The 21,578-nt window shown below is 43.7% G+C and overlaps 1 protein-coding gene across 1 annotated transcript in view; it reads right to left on the reverse strand.

Annotated features, from left to right (window-relative positions):
- LOC128372680 (adhesion G protein-coupled receptor A3) overlaps positions 1–21,578 on the reverse strand; it is a 159,052-nt gene that overhangs the window by 37,196 nt on the left and 100,278 nt on the right. Inside the window, exons 13-14 of the mRNA XM_053332805.1 lie at positions 16,283–16,493; positions 15,419–15,627 (exon numbers count right to left, since the gene is read on the reverse strand). Of these exons, the coding sequence (XP_053188780.1) occupies positions 15,419–15,627; positions 16,283–16,493 (420 nt within the window). The remainder of the gene's footprint in view (positions 1–15,418; positions 15,628–16,282; positions 16,494–21,578) is intronic.

The following is a 21,578-nucleotide window of genomic DNA, read 5'->3' on the forward strand; positions in this document are numbered from 1 at the left end:
ATCAACAAGCATTATGAGCTGATGAGGAACCTCGCTTGGTATAAAAAGAAGATGAAGCCCCCCCACCAACCCCCCCACCACCACCACCACCACCCTTTAGATGAGATGAGCGCAGTCATCTCAGGGCTGAGACGTATCAGTCTCGCTGTATTTATCTCCTCAAACATCAAGGGGGTATTGTTTCATTAGCATTAATTTCTCTAGAGCCTCAGATTAGAAGTGTTGTATTTAGCTTTAGGCCATTCAAATTCCTATACAGAAGTTATTGTAATCGCTGTTCTGTGGAGATATTTAAAGCGTGACTATCAAATAAATGAGCCTTGTGCACTGCTCAACCTTGCAAACAGAGTACAAGCTCATAATTCACTGTAGGCAACCCCACCCCACCCCCCCTCCTTCACCTCCTCCACCCTCTCCCTCTACAACTGGAACAAAGAGACGTGAATACTCAAGTCTGCAATGAACAGAGTGAATCAATAAGAACAAATGCGAAAGCAAGGAGAAGATTGCTTTTCAATATAGGGCAAAGACACTGAAATGACTCTAATCTCTTTCTTTCTCTGGGCTTTTTTATTTATCTAGGAAAGATTTGCTGAGTATGATGCGCTTCTTCGCGCTCCGCGGCTACTGGGAGTCACCCAATCAGACCACAAGGCCTACTGCTGGATGTTTACCGAGCGGCTCCCGCTGCAACACTAGTGGGAATTTTTTTTGGGGGGCTTTTTCTCAAAGGCTGCCTGACACACTGAAATGTTTCACGAAGGGGTTGTGGCTCAACAGAATTTCATCAGATCTGGATCCAATATTACATTCAAATCCCTCACTGAATATATTTAGGTTGAGCTTTCAGCATTTGTAAATAACCGGAGTTATAAATAACTGAAAGTCAAAAAACTCAAATTCAGCTGAGATCTGCTGTCAAATTTTCGTAGCCTAAAAAGGCAGAAAGAGAACATGGATTTGGAATGAATCAATGTTTAAAACTTGTACCAACTACCTCTCTGTCTCTCTCTATTTCTCTACAAGTCAATACAGTCAATACTAAATATATTTACTGTAAGCAAGTTTAATGTAGGAACACTAGAGAGTATATTAAATGAAACATGAGAATACAAAATGCTAGATAGACCTCTCTTATATATACTGTATATATGGAGCTTTTCTACCTATCCACACACACACACACACACACACACACACTAGCCTGGTCATATTTGGTGTTCAGTAACTAGCAGGACTTTAACATAAGGACAGGAAGAGATGGGGACTGAACCTCCTTCCCAAAAAATCAATGATTTGTTGTTCCTGCTGACACAGAGTATGGAAATAAATGGATGCAATCTTTAGGAAAACACATTTTGTTTTCTTTGTGTCAAGTTTAATTGGCAGGGGGCAAATGTAAACACCCAGAATTAACATAAATTAGCCACTGCTTGATACAATCTGTCATTTTTTTAACCAAAACAAGCAGCTGTTAGTGCTGGCAGACAGAAGAACTGGATGAATGTTGCTAAATATTTAAATAAATAAATAAAAATGAGCTAAGAGTGTTAAAAGATTAGAGATAAAAAAAAAGAAAAAAAAAAGATATTTGTTAGCTTCAGGGCTTAGTGAATCCAAGTAACTGGGAATCAGATCCAAAATGGCAGCGGTTATTTGAATCCAACCCTACTTTCATGTCAACGTTTTCTTGCCTGGAACGTTGAATTCGAGCCAGCAGCCTTCCCCATCACACAAAACCCTGCTTCTCCATACGCTTGGGAGAAAAAGCTTCCATCTCCTCAGCCTGAGAACAGGAATCAATAAAAAAGAAATGTAAAAAGAAGATTGCTTTAAAATGTAGAGCAAAGACGCTGGAAAGAGTCTAACCTACACAGCTTCACTGAATGTACGAGCGGGCCTGAAACTCATCTCGCCAACATCAAGCCCCTCCTTGTCTTTCTACGTGCGTGTGTGTGTGTGTGTGTGTGTGTGTGTGTGTGTGTGTGTGTGAGAGAGAGAGAGAGAGATAGAGAGATGGTTGGTAGGTGTTGTCTGAGAGAGGTGACTCATCTTTTCAAAAAACGCTACAGAATACTCAATGGATGTGTGTGCTCTCTACATAGATACACTTGCACACACACACACACACACACACACACACACACACACACACACACACACACACGCTCTCGCCTCCTCATCACACATGCAGTCACAAGCATGGACAGGGAAGCACATGCCAGAAACACTTCGTCCCTCTTCAGCACACCGCTCACGCTCTCTCTCTCTTCTCAGCTCTGAGAGACGGCATGCTGTTCCAGCACGAGGAGCGCGCCGCGTACCGGTTGTAATGTATGCGCCGCGCTCTTTCGTTGCTTGATAGGCGCTATCAAAACATGCCAATTTTCCCCCCCCCTCTCCATTCATTATAATGACTGAGAATAAGGCGACAGTCCACAGGTTCTGCTCTGTTCACACCTATAGACGGCGTGGCGGGTCTTGGCGGGTAAATGAGCTTATGTTTGCCTGCTGGTGCTCTTACAGATCTCTCTCTCTCTCTCTCTCTCTCTCTCACACACACACACACACACACACACACACACACACATCTGTTGCTGTCCACCATTTTCATGTGCTCTCTCTCTGTCTCTCCAGTACAAAACCTCTAACAGCCTTTCTAGTGCCGGCCCGACTGCATTAAAAAGCTACCGTGTGATGCTGGCCATTTGACAGCTCTATTTCCATCGCCATAGAAACCACATTGTTACAGCTGCCTTTTTTGGGAGGGTAGAGAGCAAAAAATGAATGGGTAAAAATAAATAAATAAGTAAATAAATAACGTCCTTTGTGTGATGATGTTTGCAGCGCTGTCAGGAGGTGTAACCAGCGTTGAACTGTTCCTGCCATGTTCTCTAACTGCGGCGGCATTTAGCCCCCCCATCACCATACCCCCAACCCCCCTTGAGACAGAGGTGCTGAGTGCTGCTGTGAGGGATGCTCTTGAATGAATGCAGTAGACCGTGTGGAGAATAAATGCATGAGGAGTGCATCTAACAGAAAACAGCTTGTAGCAGGGGGGTGGGGAGGCAACAATGAAAAGCAGTGATGGGGTGGGGGGTAAAGAGATGAAGAATGATTGCATTATGTACAGTAGACGAAAAAAAAAAGAAACAGTGAAGACTGATGGAGGGGAAGGGGAGAGATAGGTCAATCACTTCCCCCTTTCCTATTCAACCCAGGAAGCTACTGTATGTCTGACTCAGACCCCCCCCCCCCACTTCCCCCCATCACCATGCAATTTTCCTCCATTTTTGATTACAGATTGCTCGCTGTGATCTCGGCCCAGTCCCATTTTTACCATCTGACAGTGGCTCTATCTGTGCCATTTAAGACCCTAAGTGGACGCTCCATCTTCCTCCGCTTGCCAATTTACATGTTTGCATCTCATTAGGGTCGTTTGTAAGGAGAAGGACGGTGAAAGAGGAGAGAATTTCAGCACGCTAGATTACTTTTCACCTTTGATACCGGAGAGCATCACTCATGCGCCGGAATGGGAGTTGGGAAAGGTGAGATTTTTTGTGGTGAGCGATGTTGCCTTGATGTCGGCAAACACACACACAGCAATGGTGAGCACATGAGCTGGAATGGAAACACTTACGCCAAGAGAGAGAGAGAAAAAAACACACTCGAGGATACGATGCCACTCAACATTGCAGATAAAAGTATCTATAGCCATCCATCATGCCAGCGAGCGATGTGTTCTCCAGCATAAAGGAGAAAAAAAAAAGCTTTGTAGAGGAATCTGGAAGAGCTGCCCACCCTGATGTTCTCCGTCACACTATGCATTCTCCAACCCGACCACACACTGTGTTATTGGACTCCTCAGACTCACTTAACTACACTCCTTCTACCGGATTAGAGATGTTATGATCCTATTGTTGGATTGTAATCCCATTGTTGTGTATTGTATTTCTCCTGTTACACTGTTATTACTGTTCTATTCATTTCCTTTCCCCCCATACCTACAGCAGTTGTTGCACACCAAGCTGTCCAAAGGTAGGGAGAGGAGGGGTGTGTGTGTGTGTGGAGGGTGTGTGTGTGTGTTTGGGCGGTCGGAAATCTCTCTTTGAATAGACTCTCCTGAGGTTTCTTCTTCTTTTTTTTTTTCTTTCTCCTTATGTGCTGAGGTTGTTTGAGGAGTTTTTTCCCCTTTTTTTCTGTCTCGGGCCAATAAAACCCTGTGAGACCTTGTGCGCTATGTGATATGGTGCTATGCAAATAAATTCGACTTGACGTTTAATGCCTTATCTGTGATTTTACTGCACTTTTTTTTCAAACTTTCAACCGGCATCCCCATCTACAAGGCCACACTCATGATCTGGAATGATGCTGCTGATTTACGATGGCCCATCCCCCCTGTGAGCAAAGATCCGAGACGCCTCATCCAAGCCCCTAGAAAGGATAAAAAAGGTCTAATTCAACATTGTTCTTATTGCTAACATATCTATCTCTCTCAAAATAACAAAAAAAAAGCCTCAAGACCAATGGTTTCCACTGGAGATGCCAGTTTCTTAAAGCAGCAGGACATTATTAAGCAAATATTACACTATGAGGAGTAGTGTCTTTGTTATGGGACTATTTTCAGCTGCGGATTAATACACTCTAGTCAGTATTTACAGCAGTAGGACAGGGGAATGAGGATATACTCAGATTAAACTACAGTGTGTGTTGATGGCAGTGAAAGAACATGTCAGGCAGTGTAACAGTGTCATGTCATTGATGTGTGTGTTTTTAATAGTTTTTGCACAACAATAGAGCTGTAAGCCACAGAGGAATAAGATATAGATATCAGGCTTTGGGATACGCAGACAGTACGTGTTAGTGAGGTTGGTGGTTTCGGTATTTACAAGGGATTTGTTGACAGAAGCTGAATATCACTAGTCTTATTCTTTAAAGCTGTTTCCCTGCATTGTTCTCGAGTCCTATTAAGAGTGCACAAAAGCATAGTTGAGCTGCTCCATCTGTGATCAGGTGGTATTATATTCATGATTGGAAACGTGAAAATGTGGATGATTTGCAAGTTTGGATCTAATCTAACAACTACTTGGCAGCTCCACTGTATCCAGAGAAAGAATAACTGCGTGTAAGAAAACAGCAAAATCTACTGTATATTAATAAAATGTGCAACCTCTGACTTAAAACATGTTGGGCTCTTCATAGATCTTTCATGCCTGTTATGATATCGCTCCCACTTGAAATTAGGCAACTCTCAAATTCTGCTGTCCTTATCTTCCTCCTAGGGAGCGTACAGTAGGGGGTGGCGGGGTGGGGGGGGCACGCCGCATCAATAGCTGCTCCTTAATTACAAAACTGGTACAAAACCAGTAGCAGCAGCAGCAGCAACAACTCCACCCTATTATAGTAGATTAAACCAGACGCAACTGCGGGGCACGTCTGGTCCCGCCCTCGTACGCCGGGGAGACCAATGCACTTTCACGAAGCAGTCAGGTCGAGGGGTTAAACGTCAAAGGTCTCGCTGATCGTGATTGGTTTTGGCGGGAAAGGTCACGATGTGTAATAAGCCTGCTTGCAAGAGTTTAATGTTTCTAGTCTGTTATGAAAATGGGTGTCACCTTTAACCCTCTGGCTTTTTGTGTTTTGGGGGTGATGAGTTTGGCTAATCAAGGCTTGGCAGTGGCGGTGGCAGTGAAATAGAGGGGCAAGGCAGGGCATTTTGGGAGTTAGTTGTCTTGGCTGACAACAGAGGTGTGCATGCAGACAGCTGGCCAAAGTGATGCAGCCAGCTACAGGGCTGGATCACTTTCTACACTGTCCTAATAGAGAGAAAAATAAGCTTTTAATGTGTTTGTCTAGACTGTCCAGCTTTGTGTAAATGAGGCGCTGTCCGTTTCAGTTAAATGCAGAGCACAAATGCAGCAAGCCTACTGAAAATCAGTGACAGAGACTCAAATAGAGACAGAGTGAAAGAGAAAGATGAAAGCTCTTTTTTTTTTTTTTACACATAGTTCTTGGTAAGTTACTGGGAAAACGTTTCACTAGTATTCACACATGCAGCTACATTAAGGAACATTTCCATCTTGTGCCTTTTAACACATGGCATCGCAATGATGGATTAGATGGAACGAGGGATAGATCAGTACATGGTGGTCATGCAAAACCAACTGTAAAACTCAACAGAAGAAGAAGAAGATAGGGTGAGGTCAGATTCACGTGTACGAAATAGCACTTTTCATACATAGCGATGTAACACAAAGCACTTTATATTATAACGACATAAAAACATTCCAACACACACACACATACACACAGACACATACACGGGGAGCACACCATCCAGAACGCACAAACAATAAACACTGACTCAATAAAAACAGGAAGTGACTCTCATGAATCTGCAATGAGGAAACACCGGAGGGAGGATAAAAAGTTCAGAGTAGCCACATAATATAAAAAGCTAGTAAGAGATTCATAAAATATAATAGATAAATAATCAAATAAAAGCAAGGAGCTGTTTAGTTTGGTGACAGTGCTCTCTTAATGTAGTTCATATTCAACAAGTTGGCGATACATATTCCACGTGAAAGCATCGGCAGGCAACCGCAAAGAAGTCGCAGTTTCAAATATGTCATCGGAGGAAGGAGTCTTGTGATTGGTTCACTCGTTCCATCTTTCATCAATCTGATGTAGACCTTTACATGCTTTTCTCTGCAATGTTACTACTTACACAGCCGTACTAGCCTATTCCCTGAAATGTCAACAGGTCTTGAGGTGGGAAATTGGTGGTACAGATTTCCCTTGCTCCCATTCACACATGACCTCCCCTGCAGGAAATGTTCCAGAACATTTCAGGGAAATAGTGTATGTGTGAGAGGGGCTAGAGAAAGCCATAGAGAGGCTGTTTACACAGCATGCCCTCATTTCTACCAGGCTGTCTCTGGGGTTCAGAGAGGGTCGCACTGTCGACTAGGGAACAGCTGGTGAGAGAGGAGGGACAGAGGGACCGGGGGAGACATTTGAACATGTTTCAGATGAGATGCCATATTATGATAGGAACTTTTCTTCTTCTTCTTAGCTTGAGACTGTGTGTACAGACAGTGTTTCTTGGATATGATTCATGTATGTCAGATGGCCTCTGTCACATGCAAAAGGACAAGCAGGACTCGTTTCATTTGAATCATTTGTGACTAATCATAGACTGTGTAGCAGATGTATGTGAGTCCACACGGTACTGCTATTAAAAAATAAAAAAACCCTCATTTACACCTCGTCCAAGTATTCATATCTCACTAATGGTTTGAGAAAATGTGCCAAAATCATCAACTTGGAAATAAAATCAAAATGCGACTGCATCATTATCTTTCATAAAGACTGCTCGTCAGCAAGGACAGTTTTACATTTCAAGCAAGCGGTTTTGCTCTCTATGAAAAATGTAGCAGAGTTTTGGCTGCCAATTAATCAGTGACTGTATATAAACAACATCAAAACCATGAGACCACCGAATAGCCCATTAACTTTCTTCACACACACACACACACACACACACATTAAGTGCAACAATCCCTTCTGCTGTGAGCAGCACTATTATAATCTTTCATACACTTAGCTGAGGAGCATACATAATTTGAATAACAATAGGTTAAAGCAATGCAATTTGTTTCCAGGCTAAAAGAAGGATACGCAGCGCATTAAAAACAGAGGTAACAAACACCGGCGTCAAGGAAAAAAAGGGCCGATGGTAAGTAGTGGCTTATTTCAGCATTGCCAGGGCACCACTGTTGATAGCTGAGATAAATGGTGGGCTGTGAGCTCTGAACTCATTAGTCAGAGAGAAAACAATCTGCATCACATGTCAGGTGATTGGCCAGCAGCAATCTGTTCTGGGAGCGCAGGATGAGCCAGACCCTTCCCCTCTCACACCAGAGAGAGTCTGCAGCACTCTGTCAGCAAACACAGAGAGGTTAAAGCAGAGCAGGCATAACACTACAAAAGCAATGTGGTTTCACACACACACACACACACACACACACACAGCAATCCCCATGTGCTGAGGTAATCATGCCCGACATCAAAATTTAAGTTAATGCTTACAAATGGAATATGAGTGCATTTATTATATATCAACCTAAGCCAAAGCTCAACTGATGTGCAGTAAGTTCACATGACCCAGCGCTAAAACTAAGCCTGGATGTGATTGGTTGGGTTCAGTCAGAGGCCGCGTGGCTACCTCACTCACACACAGAGGTGGATTAGTGCTCGTCTGTCTGCTGCTACGTTTTGAAACAAGTGCGGGGCGAGGTGATGGGTGAAGGGTACCTGACGCTAAGAGGGCTGCAAATAATTAGCAATCCAGTCTGAGAATTAGATTAACACGCAGTCATTACGACAACACACACACACACACACACACTTTACGCATTACTGATTACTCATATTCTGTAAAACTACGTTGTCGCTTTCAGTTACATTCTTAGATGACTTTCAATCCACATAAAAAGTCCGATTTCACACGTTTCCATGTGAGAAAAGGAAGCTTTTCTTCTGGGTTTTACAACGCTGTTAACATTCATGTTGAGTATCAGCAGTGATCTTCTATTTCTGCAGCAGGATTCATCATCTTTATCTCTGCAAAATCTTACTCATTAAAACTTAATTTTTTACACATGTACTGTACATGGCCTCATAATCCAAAGTTTTACAGCTTCCTGTGTGTGTATGTGTGTGTGTGTATGTGTGTGTGATGTTTGATTCCACGAGCCTGCAAAGAAACAGCGTATCAAACAAGGGGAGTCTTCCAGAGGCTAATGCACGGTGGCTCCAATGTAAATCTCAATGTTTATCCACTATCAGCTAATGTGCAACCTTGAGGCATCACCAAACCACCCTCCCCCTGTCCCTCCCCCTCCCCCCTCTCACACCTCTATCTCTTTGATATCACAGCCTGTCATCGCCTCCCTCCATTCCATCTTTCTCCTCCCGCTACAACGCGCGTCATCAGAAAAATGCCAACGCGGTGCGCTGTGGAACGCGCTGGCATATCTAAACAGGTCATCGTCATTATCGCTGTAAATCCCTTCATCTCCTAAAAACACACACATGCTCCAAATCTCCTTTAGTAGTACAAAAAAAAAAAAAAAAGAAAAGAAAAGGAAAAAGAAAAAAAAAGTCTTGGGAGATAGATAAAGGTGAAGGATAAAGTTAACCCCCGTCGGAGCCGGCCGACTCGCTCGTGGGCGAACAATGAAAGGTGGCCTGTTGTCTCATTATGTCCGCCTTGGGCACAGATGTGGACAGGAGACTAATGAGGACACACAACTTGGAGATAGGTGAGCTGGGAAATAGACAGAGAGAAAGAAGGAAACATTGTTTTTGAGCTGCAGAAGGTTTTAAAAGTTGGAACGCAACAATTTCTTCCACAACTAACAGTACATTGTGTATTAGTCATTTCTAAATAAGAAAATACTGCATATGGATTGAATTTGAATAAACAACTCCCTTTAGAGGATGTTTATTTCTTTAAAGCGCGTAATCATAATCAACTGGCATCTCGGGCGATGAGGCTGCAGCAACACAGAAGGCGTTCTAATTTTATCTGCTCCTCACTTCCTTCCTTGCATGCATTCATCCCTCATTGTCTCCCAGTTACCAGCTTTTTGAGTGACAACGAGAACGTTTCGGTAGGCGATAAACATGTGGGATGCGCCAAAAAAGAAAAACAAAGTAAAGCTGATGTATTGTTTGTGAAATGCAGCCTGATTATTTGTGTGGTTCTAAGTCATCGGCATACGTTGGGGGGTTTTGTTGTGTATGGGTGGGTTTCTCGCAGGAGGGTTCTAACTGTACTCCGCTGCTCTGTATGGGAGACGAGACCTTGTGGTCAGCTCCAGCTGTCAGCGGTAATGTCACGCTGCTATCAAGCCTGGAGGAGGCTCAGCCAATGAGAACTAATGTATTAAGATTGGATCCTGTCTTGGTTGGTTTGGTTCAAGATGGAGGTGCAGCAGCAAGGACGAGTGAATTGTGGCCTGCTAGGTGATGAAAAAAAAAGAAAAAAAAAGAAGAAGCAGATCCCACCACTGAGGCTGTGACACATGAGGGTGAGAACTGAGGTCAACACTTTTATAGTCTTATCTAAAATCTCTTCCAAAGTCAAATTCAGCAAACTTTTACTTGTTTCAAATTGATGAATACCACCTGCTCATTGTTTTATCATTAGCATAATCAACAACCCCTAAAAGTGCTAAATAAGGCTGAAAATCCGGCTCCATTTATCACACAGTTTCTTTCACTATAATGTTATACAAGAGTACGAAAAAAAGAAAGAACTTCACACAGCACAGAGATCCGAGTCCTGCTGTCAGGCATTAACAAAAGATAACATAAAAAATTTAGCATTGTCAGCAGTGATATAATGGCACCCGCAAAATGAGAAAATATTACTACAGCTGTCAACGGCACGCTGTGACAGAAATAAAGAGGGAATGCCTTTGAAGTGGAGTTTGATGCTTAAAAAACTTCTCGCTGGAGCAAAGCAGTGCGTGGCTGGATCAGGAAGAGAGAGAGGGGTGGGTGGTTGAGTTGAAGCGGTAGTCACGGTGATGGACGTATGACTGCATTCATTTAAAAAGGTCATCACTATTGGGTTATGATACTTTTTAAATTGAACATTACTGCCATTACTAAGTGACTCATTACATTACAGCATTACCTACTGAGAAAAGATAGAGGATTTTTGTGTTTTGAAAACCTCTTTGTGATTCCTTAATTATAATAATGTGAATACTTCCATGACCTAAAGGCTGTCCTCTACCATTTTGCTAGCTGAGCAGGATTGGATACCTTCCACTACGCATCTACACACAAGTAGGAATAGACAGAAAAGAAAGAGTGCAAACACATCTGGGATTGTCTGTTTTTGCTTTTTGTAGCCTTTGCAAATATAGTTATAGTGTAGAGTGTTTGGGCTAGCTGGGCTGTGCTTCCAAGCATGCTTTGAGTTAAACTGTGTTCTAGTTACTTGGTCATGAGTGTTACTGTTCCTCACATTATTTCTACAGTGCTTCTAGTACTTCCCGCTTTGCTGTGATGAAATAATGCCTTTTGTAGCATGAGTGAACTCGTGTGTGCACTGTTAACACCTTTCCTCCAGTGTAGCTGTGAGTTGGCATTACAGTGTTGATGGTTAACCTGTTGCTACCTGTAAAATCCTGCTATTTCTTGTGAGATCACCTCCCTGCTTGAGCTCTAACCAAAGCAAACCCACAGCCTGCTACAATAGTTTAACTATAATGGTTTGCTTATTTGAAAATGTAACTAAATAACTGATTATTATGATATTTGAATTGCAAAGCTAACACGTTACATGACTTATTACAACCTTATCCCCAACGCTGTTTGGGTGTATGGGAGGTTTTCCAGACTAAGACCTCCAAAAAGATGAGAATTTTCCCAGCATCTGATGAATTGTACAAGTTGTCATTCCAACATACTGACACTGAACCTCTCAGTTAACTGACAATCCATCAAGCACATCACACTGATACTGTTTGGTCAATGACATGTACAATTTACAGATGACTTGAGTGAATTTAAGTGTTTTTACCCATGAGGAATGTACGAATATGGGTTCACGACCCATGAGACGATCTTGACCACTCACAAATGTTGTTCTGGATGTGAGAAAGTTTAGTGAATGCAGCATATTCTGTTAAATAACTCATATGTGGCACATTGGTTGCTTATATGAGTGATTTCTGTTTCTATTGGTATTAAAAGACATCTGTTATGTGTGTCTATTAAAGCAGTATTGCCTCTGGCTGCAATAAGACAATCACTTCCTATCCTGTGACTAAGCACACATGAACTCACACTATATATTCACACTTTCCATTTGTCCTCTCATTAGTCCTCTTCTTCCTCTTTCCTTCTCTTTCAAACCACCATCATCAACGACCGTCTATTCTCAGCTGCAGATGCCTCCGTCGACAATAACAGCCACGCTGGGTGAGTCTCCACCATGTTGAACAAACAGGTCACCTGTTCCACTGTGACTGTGACGCAGAGCCATCACTACAGCAGCCTCCTGTTTCCAGGAATCCACTTGGCTTCACATATTTCATTATATCCTGTCCAGAGTATGGGAAAACATCTCTGAACAGCTCTTCCCTTATTGGACCGTGGCCTTAGGGCCTTTGTTATGATTGGATACTTACAAAAGCCAGCCCCCCCCCCCCTACTCTCTCTCTTGTTGTAAAGGTCTGCTCCTGCATTTTAAACAGTGTGGAGCAGTGCAGCAATCAAAAGCGGGAAACTCCTTCATCTACATTATCACCTCAATCAATTAATAAATAAGCACATAAATAAATAGCTGCCTCTGAGACTGTCAGAACATACACAGCACAATCTGAGTGCAGAGAGAAGAGGTGTGTCTTTTAAGGGGGGTGGGGGGGGGGTGGGGGTTTGGGGTTTTAAAGGGGAGTGGGGTGGGGATGGTTGAGGCTTGTCACTGTAAAGGAGTGACTCAACCATCTCTTCAGACAGACACAGGCCTGCGGGAGGAAGAGGGAGGGGAAGGGAGGGAGGGACAGGGAAATGAATGGGAACTGTCCCCGGTGCTGAAATGTGGAACGGCTGCTTTCTAACAGCTTCAAGTTGGTCTCAGTGCAGTACAGGAGGAGGTTGGGGGGGGGGGGGCATTTCAAACATAATACCTGACCCACATCTTAAATGATCTGTATCACCAGCTCTGAGTGTTACAAGTCAGTCATTCACCCCCCCCCCCCCCCCTACCAATTTTAAAAAGTACAAACAACATGATAATAATGTATGCTGGGGAAAAACAAAAGCTTAAGAGGCTGTTGCTGAGGTTTTTTTTGGGTTGTTTTTTTTTCTCTCCATGTCCCGAGTCAGATATTTTGGCATTCTGATCACAAAGCCAGAGGAGGGAGATTCTCACCGTGTAATTCTTTCCGAGCCAAGTCAAAAAGATTCTCATTAAAAGTACTTTTTATATCCCAAACCTTGCTCCTCGGGGACAATTGTATTGGGTTGTCATGCTATTTGTAGACTAATCATCTCCACACACACACACCCACACACACACACGCACACACACACACATCAACATCCTAAGAGCTGAGTGTAAAAGAGCCTGGATCAACAGGAATTGGATACTGCATTGTGCCTTTCAGCCACCCCCCACCCTCAACCCCAATCTCTTTCAACCCCCCCCCCCCCATTCTTTGAAATGATTCTGTTGCATTATTCATCTATCAAAAAAAAAAAAAAAAGCTGTCATGCTTCATGGCTAACCCTCTTGTCAGTTTGCTCAACATCACAGATGCAAGCATGAGATGGGGATTCTTACACTGTGTATTTGCAGACAGCTGATCTAACGAGGAATTCAGCTGTATCATTAAAAGAGGGGGGGGGGGGGGTGATACAGCTACATTAAGTACACTGGTGGAAGTGCTGAGATAACCCTCTCCGAAAAACAGTCAGGAAACACAAAAAAAAACACACACAGCTGTCACCTTTCTCCAGCAACTTTTGGTTTTATAGACTTTGAGACTTGTTAACCTGTTTTCTTTCTTTTTTTTTTTGCTGTTACACACCAACAGAGGAGGATGGGGGTGAGGTAGTGGAGGTGGTGGGGGCTTTACTGTCATTTCATTTCCATCCTGCATCGGTTACAAACAGCTTTGGCTTACTTGTAAACACAAGTCCAAATTCCCACTGATCAACTCTTAGCCCTAACAGGCGATTCCTCTCAGTTTGACACATGAAACGATTATGCAACAGGTCTAACACTTGCAGAAGCACGCCCTATAGAAGCATAAGGGTCATTGTTTCAAATAGCACATATTATTTTTTTCTTTTTAAAGACGAGTGCCAACAGGAGAATGATGTCACAAGTCCGTAAATAAGGGGGTCCTTTTTCTCGGGCACTGCAGAGACCAGGCGGGTGTGGTGACTGCATTAGAAAGACGCGCAATCCCCGACGCAAAAAAAAAACCCTTCGCATATAAGATCATACTGTGGGCATCCCTGTATAACGGTTCTCCGCCATCTCTATGACTACCTTCTACTTGTCGGACGTGTGTTGAAGTTCAAATCGTTCATCTGCTGTCAATAATATATTTTTTTCTTCCTTTTCTTTTAACACCAATCACGTTTTAATGTGACAGCCACAAGGTGCCCATTGACGGTGCGCATCCTCCCCAAAAGCCAGCGTTGGATAGAAAAAATACATACAATGGCAATCTGACATCTACTCTCCATCTGACAACAGTTTAGTATTCTCTACAGACACCCCACTCTCTCCCCTCACAGCACCCCTATGATTTTTTTTTTTTTTTTTTGTATGCCGCTTTTATCCCCCTCTCCTCTCTCCTTGTACCTCACTCTTTTCTCATTCCTATGCGGCTTTTTTCTCCTCCAGATTATATTTCCAACACACGAACAACAACGGAATTAAACAACGGTTTCATAAAATATGCAGGTGAAAGGCAACTCGGAGAAAAAGAAGAAGGAAAAAAAAAAAAAAAAAGCAGCGACATCTCAAGCACAATATGTTCATGCTCTGCTTGACAACTGACCTCCCAGTCTAACGAATCCCACTCTTCGGTAAACATCCGGAGGATTTCTTTTCATCCAAAAAAAGCGGACCGGGCGCAGCGGCTCTATGGAGCGACTGGGCGATGTGATGCCATTGCGCTTTTGGTGTTATCCTCATGAAATCAATTTGAACGGAGGGACGTCGTCGGGAGAAGGCATCTCGGCGGCGTCGAGAACGATTTGAGTGACACAGATGAAACGATGCTATGCGCTTTGCAGTCCAACATTTTTTTTTTGCCTCGGCGATGGTTTGCAACCAATTAACACACCGCTTGCGCTCCGAGGCGAATAGCTCCTGACAAGGCGCTCCTTCTCTTGAGCATCAGCTTCTATTTCAGCTGCTATGCTGCTTTTTGGAAAAAGGTGGCAGACTACACAACACAAGCAACTTCTCATTTCCAGGATATAGAGAGAGAGAGGGGGGGGGGTGATTTTTTTTAGCGTAGCGCATATACTCCAAAGCCAATAAATCCCCGTGGCGCATCTGACAAATCCTTTCCCTTCTGCTGAGGAGCAACAATAAAGGAAACTTTTAAAAAGGTCCCTGCATGAAGGGGCTTCTTAAAACACGTGACTCCCATCTATTCCTTGTTGGGGAGGGAAAAAAAGAGATGCATTTCATCCACAATAGGCCTTAAGCAGTGAAAGACACGTTATATGTGTGTATGTGTGTGTGTGGGGAGGGAGGGAGAGGAGGGGGGGCATGGGTGTGCTAAAAATGAATGACACGAGTACCACACAGCAGCAGCAGCAGCCTCAGCATCATCATCATCATCATCAGCAGCAGCAGCAGACTACTCACCATTAGCACAGCAAAGTTATTATGATGGGTGCAATGAATAGTGGTCGTGTTGCCCCCGGAGCCCGTTATGTGGCAGCCCTCTGCCCTCCAGCCACCGTGTCCATCCAGTAGGTCAAAATCCCAATAGGCTGCGGTGGGGTCTACACCCAGTGCGAAGTGCCTGAGAGCGATAGTAACGGAGTGCACGGCGCTCCCGAGGCTGCACCCATCTGCAAAGAAAAGGCAACACATTCAATTAAGCAAACCAAGTGGAAAGTCTGTAAGTGCTATAGCTATAAAAAAAAAAGAAGAAGGGTGAGCATGGAGGGCGCACACACACACACACACACACACACACTGGCTATACAAACTCCTGCGTGCACGAACCTCTCGCTCCTCTCTCCTCTCTCTCTATCTCACACACACGCGCATTATGTAGACATTATTACTCAAGTGTCAGACTATCATTGCACTTGATAGACTGTTGTGTTAAGTGTGTGAAAAGCTACCCCAAAGTAGCCTCCTTCAGATCGGATGCAGCTGTAAAGTGCAACGTGATGTAACATGCATGCAGTGCTTTCATTCATTCCCAGTGAGATCAGCCATAACAGTGAAGGAGTGATCATGTTTGGATTCATGCTGGTTATTAAAACACACACACACACACACACACACACACACACACACACAGCACAGACTGATGACAGACAGGATGCTGCTTTGCTTGCGTGTCAACATGTTGCGCAGAGCAAACTGATGCGGACAGTGTGTGTGTGTGTGTTTGTGTGTGTGTGTGTGTGTGTGTAGAAGCATGTTAGTCCGAGTCGGTAATACATTACAGCGTTGACATCACTGGCACAACGATAAAAATGGATTTCCTCTTACCTAATTTGGTGAAAGCAACTGGTGTTGAAACGCTCCTACGCTTCCCATCGTCTGCGAGATTGGACGAATTCCCCGTACAAGGAAAGAGTTTCCCATTGCGAAACACGATAAACTGCAGCCTGCAAGTGGAGTTATCAACAGATTGCAACGCAGAGGAGGAGATAGGCGTACCAGCCAGCGGTAAATGGATTGAGGCGACTGCCACTGAGTTCTGCGGATGGAACACAAAAAAAGAAAAAAGAAAAAAGAGAGAGGGAAATAAAAATTAAATAATGTATTCGAGAAGCGCAAGGGAGGGAAGGAAGAGGAGAGAGAAAAAACTAACTCCCATAGAAAAAAAGGAAGAAAAAAAAAAAGACTGACAAATTGCTTTCCTCTCCCGGTGTGGAGGCGACCATAGACCACAAGTGACCATGGGAATGAGAATCACGTTTGAAGCGCTCTAGTGCGCCTATTTGGACAGGCTCCCTGCCGCAGAGGTGGAAATGGTTCTTACCATTTCAGCTTGAGGGCACATCAACACTGCAGCTTGATTTAAAGAGACAACCGGTCTGACTTTATCTTCTTTTCACCGAGTCTAAACACCGGAGAACCCCCCCTCGAAAAAAACAAAAAAACAACAAATCCCTGGCAAGATTTAGGTGAGGGAGGTGGAAAAAATAAAAAAAAAGGTTTTCTAGGAGAAAAAGGTATTGCTTGGGTGTGGGATGGTGGAGGCACTCGCCATCTTTGAGCTCAAGTGAATCCAAATTGATTTTTTTTCTTTTCTTTAAACTACACTGTACCTGCAAATAAGAAACCACACCAATCTCCAAGGCAGGCATATCCAAAAAATCCCATCAGAGTTGCATTCAAGATCCACATCCCCCTCTGATCTGTTTTCACCTGTAGCTAAGGACTTGTGCATGATGAACCAATAACACAAGCAGTCAGGAGGAGTGTCTTCCTGTCCTGTCTTGTCCTAAAAGAAAGAACTGGGCTTAAAATCAGGATCCCAGCCTTTTGCTGCTACATTGTGCCAGCTGCAGGAACTTTTGGCACAGCTCATGGTTTTGGTGAAGTGACGCCCCTGGTGGACAGAGATGTTGTTCAATGGTGTGTGTGGACCAGTGAGTGCACTTACAGGATAGGACAGGACAGGACAGGACGGGAAGCACTTAACCCTACTAAAGTTTAATCAGAAAAAAAGCCTCCAGAGCTTGCACTGTCAGCACATAAACACCTACATGTGTGGCCACACTCTAAAACTCCATGCATCACATTGGCTTCTATGAATGCAAAGGCTTTAATGTGTAATCTTTAATGCATTGTGTATATGAAAGGAGAAAAAACAATAGTACACTTGCAAAAGCTTCTACACACACACTCTCTCATTTCTTATTTATCTAGAATCTAAATGCTTGAGTGAGCAAAAACACACTGATGTCCTTTTTTGTTGATTTATTAAGAACAACACAGGTTATTAACACATTTCTGCCCCCCAAGATTTCCCAGAGAGAGAGAAAGAGAGAGAGAGGAGCGAAAAACATTCCCCACACATTCATCTAGTAGAGTATTGCTAAAGGAGAGCGACGCTAATGACAAAGCTGATGATAAGTGCTCATAACGATAACAATCGTTGTTACAGAGTCTGTTTTTTGTTTGGGGATTTCGATCACCCTCTGGGCCGTGAGAGGGATCAGTACTTTGAGCCTAAAAAAAAGGAGGGGGGGGTGCTTCCCAGGCTAAGATGAATGTGGATGCCCATAAAGTGCCCTTACAGTTAACGGGGGAGCTGCTTAGTCAGTCGTTCAGCCCAATAAATGTCAAGGAGGAAAGATGGGCGAATTTCTTAATCAAGTTAAACAAGAGCTCCTTTGTCTGTTTTTTGTGTTTCTTATATGTCGGCGTTTGTTAAAATGTGAAGGCCCCTATCGATGATGAGTTTGCCCCCTTCTCCCTCCCCCTATCCAGGGTGTTGTTTTCATCTCCCTGTCCCCCTTGTGTTATCCTGGTAGATAATTCTATACAGGTGACAAAGAGCAACGGCGTGCTTGAGCATAATTCCTTTACATCACAGCCGCCGTCGCCGCCGAGCCACCAGTGATTTTACAGCATCGGGTTTGTTGGCTATTAGTTTCTGCATTGACTCACTCTTGAAAAGCTATTGATTTTCATCCTGCAGTGTGTGTGTGTGTGTGTGTGTGTGTGTGTGTGTGTGTTGGTGTGAGGAGAGGAAGAAAAGACAGAGAATCCTCGCCTTGAAATTTATGTTGCATCATTCTTTTCTCTGAACAGCTTAAGCTGGCAGTCTGTTTCCAAGACGTCATAGGATACAGACATCAGGGCGAGAGAGAGGGAGGGAGAGAGAGAGAGAGAGAGAGAGAGAGAGAGAGAGAGAGAGGATTTGAGCCTTGGTGGCAATCGACGCGACCCTGCCCCCCCCCCCCCCCCACCCCACTACCCCAAACACTATTTGACAGGGGTCTCTTCTCATAAGGTGAACACGGTTGCCAGGTGACCTCCATCCAAGAGGGAAATGTTTTCAAAGCGTACAACTCACAAGAAGAAGAAATCTTATCTCATACACTTGTCTCCTCATCTCTTTCTACATCTTTTATCTTCTTTTATGTGGCGTATCAAAGGGATTTACAGCCCAGAGGGTGTGCTATAAGCCAAGGCGTGCGCAAGGTCCCGCTCTAAAGCGACGATCTATGTTCCTCCTGAGCAAACCTAAACAGCTACATTTCCTCAATCTCAACACCGCCGGGGGACCTCGCACTTCAGAGTTGATTTAGCCGCTTGTACCTCAGCCGTCTGACCTTCCTCCGAGGCCCCTCCCTTTCAAGCATGCTGTAGCCTTAGTAACCATAATCACACACTCCCCCCTCTCCCCCCCCCCCCCCACCCATCTCTCGCTCCAGCCTAGGGATCATTCTCCTTTTTCCCTCTTCTCTCTCTCTCTTTGCACTTATTCCTTTTCCTTACAGAGGGCATGCAGGTGAATGTCAGCAGTCAGCTCCTATTTCAGGCTGTTCCCTTTTTCCCTCCACAGCCCCTCCCCTCCTTTCCCCTCCCTCCCTCCCTCTTCTCCATCCTCCTTCACCCGGCTCCTTGATGCACAGGCGCCCGCTTGATAGAACTACAAAGCTGCAAAACAGGCCGCGGGGCAAAAACACAACAGCTGTGTTTGACCCGGGGCGGCCACCAAATCACAGCATAAACATCCTGCTTAAACATGGCTCCATGACCTCAGAGGGGATTAATGTCCAATGTGTTTAGACAAAGAGCTGAATATTAACAGAACCAGTGAGTGATATCTTTTTTTTTTTTTTAAATTTTGATTCTTTAATCCAGAATTAGAAGTGAAAAAAAAAAGCTCTGTCCCTTTGTAGATATATCTGTAGGAGAGATACATTTATTTATTTGCACAGGCGGCAACTTGAAAATTAACTTTGAATGAAATGAATTTAGCTCAAAGAGCGGCTCGCTGAGCTCGGCCCCGGCCAAGAAGAACTGCTGACGAGCATGATGGGAGATTTGCATACATTTTTTTTTTTTCCCTTGGTAGTCATTGGCTGTCCTGTCAGCGCATACGTGGTCAAAGATGCGACGGCCATGACAAATAGGTAGACATCAGTGCACTGCAGGAGGGCTGAATCGGGCGTTTCTTCCAATCCGTGATGTTTCGGGAGTCTGAAAATAAGTCACAGTTTTGCTCATGAGCAACATTTTTTTTTGCAAGAACCTTGTAACACGTGCGCTTTCGAGGTCCGACGTATCGCTCGGTATTAGAAACGCAAACCAAAAAAAAGGAACTCCTAATTCTACAAAAGTGATCGCCACGGTTACAGCTTCAAAAAGGCGCATTCCTCCTGAGCGTTACTGCATTGTACCCTCGTTAGCGTTACTTATCAAGAGAAATTAAACACAGTCCTACAAAAATGGTTGCCATGCCAACTCCTGGAGTCTGTTTCCTCCAGACAGGGGTTTGTGTTGGTTAGGGGGGAAAGGGAGGCAGGGGGGCGTTTGAACGGATTGGAAACAGGAAATCGGGCTCTTTGGAGAGGCAGAGCTGTGCTTCAGCTGTCAGATACACTCTCCTCAGTCAGCTCTGACTCAAACTGTCACATCAGAGGTCAGAGTCTGTCTGAACAAAAAAGAAAAAAAGAAAAAAAAAACGCTCAAGAGGCTGCAACAGATGGGCAACATTGTTAGATTAGAAAGGATGGTGGATTAAATGATAGAAATAAATGAATATATTTGAAACTAGCTGCAGGCTGATTGATAATGAGCCAAGAGGAGACAAATCTTTGAGGCAGGAGAGATCTGAGAAATACATTTCACACATTTCCTGCATCTATTCATGTAAATCTATGACTCTAACCCAACCTCACACTCCTTTGTTTGCACCTTCCCGACACAGGAATGGATTCTAAGAGTTTGCTTCGTCAGTCTCCTCTGATTGCCACGTCATCTCAGCCTCCGTGACTGTGACTCAGTGGAGAGCGTCTCCTTCAAAAAAGTACGTATTTTCATGAGGCGCTCTAATGATAACAAGCAGAATGTGGGCACACAAAAAGAAACAACAAAACATTTTTGGAACACTGAGTCATCTCTAAGCTTATTAAAAGGGTCACTTCATCCATATCACTAAAAAAAAAACCCAGAATGCCTAACTTAACTCCTTTGTGGTACGAGCTTTGCAGGTAGTTTCTGTTATATGTGAGAAGATCTTAAAATATCCACCTCCGAAACTTGTGGCGCTGCTATTTATATGGGTGGAAAGATGAAAAGTGTTCACAGGAAGGTTGGTGGATTAGGAGACAGTAGAGGAATAGGAACACAGTTTTTGGAACTGGGGAAGACTGTCAATATATTTGATGCTAACATCTTCAAAATTTTATCTTTCTATAATAATTCCACATGGAAACAATGGTATTGTTAAGGGAGGGTAAAGATAGTGCATGTGGTAGATAAACAACGGTTAAATATTGTTAAGATGTTTTTTAAAGAATGGGTAAAATTGAAGCAGCACAGGCTCAGATATTCAAATTTTTTTGGACCCAATTATGTTTCAAGCTCCAAAAACATGTGGTCCTACAATTCCATCTTATTAACATCTTTTTGTTAGAGCCTCCGTGCCCGGTAAATGTTCCCATCTTTCAAAGTGCCTGCCTGAGGTTTGTAACACAAGCCCATGTTAAAAATGTGAAGTCTCAAAGCCAATCCAACAAACTTTCACAACCAGGGTTAATTCATCAGACTTTAGACAGCCCCCCTCCAGAGCCACAGAAGACTGTTTTCACTGGTAGAG

The sequence above is a fragment of the Scomber japonicus genome, chromosome 14 (assembly GCF_027409825.1).
Source record: "Scomber japonicus isolate fScoJap1 chromosome 14, fScoJap1.pri, whole genome shotgun sequence".
Classification (NCBI taxonomy): domain Eukaryota; kingdom Metazoa; phylum Chordata; class Actinopteri; order Scombriformes; family Scombridae; genus Scomber; species Scomber japonicus.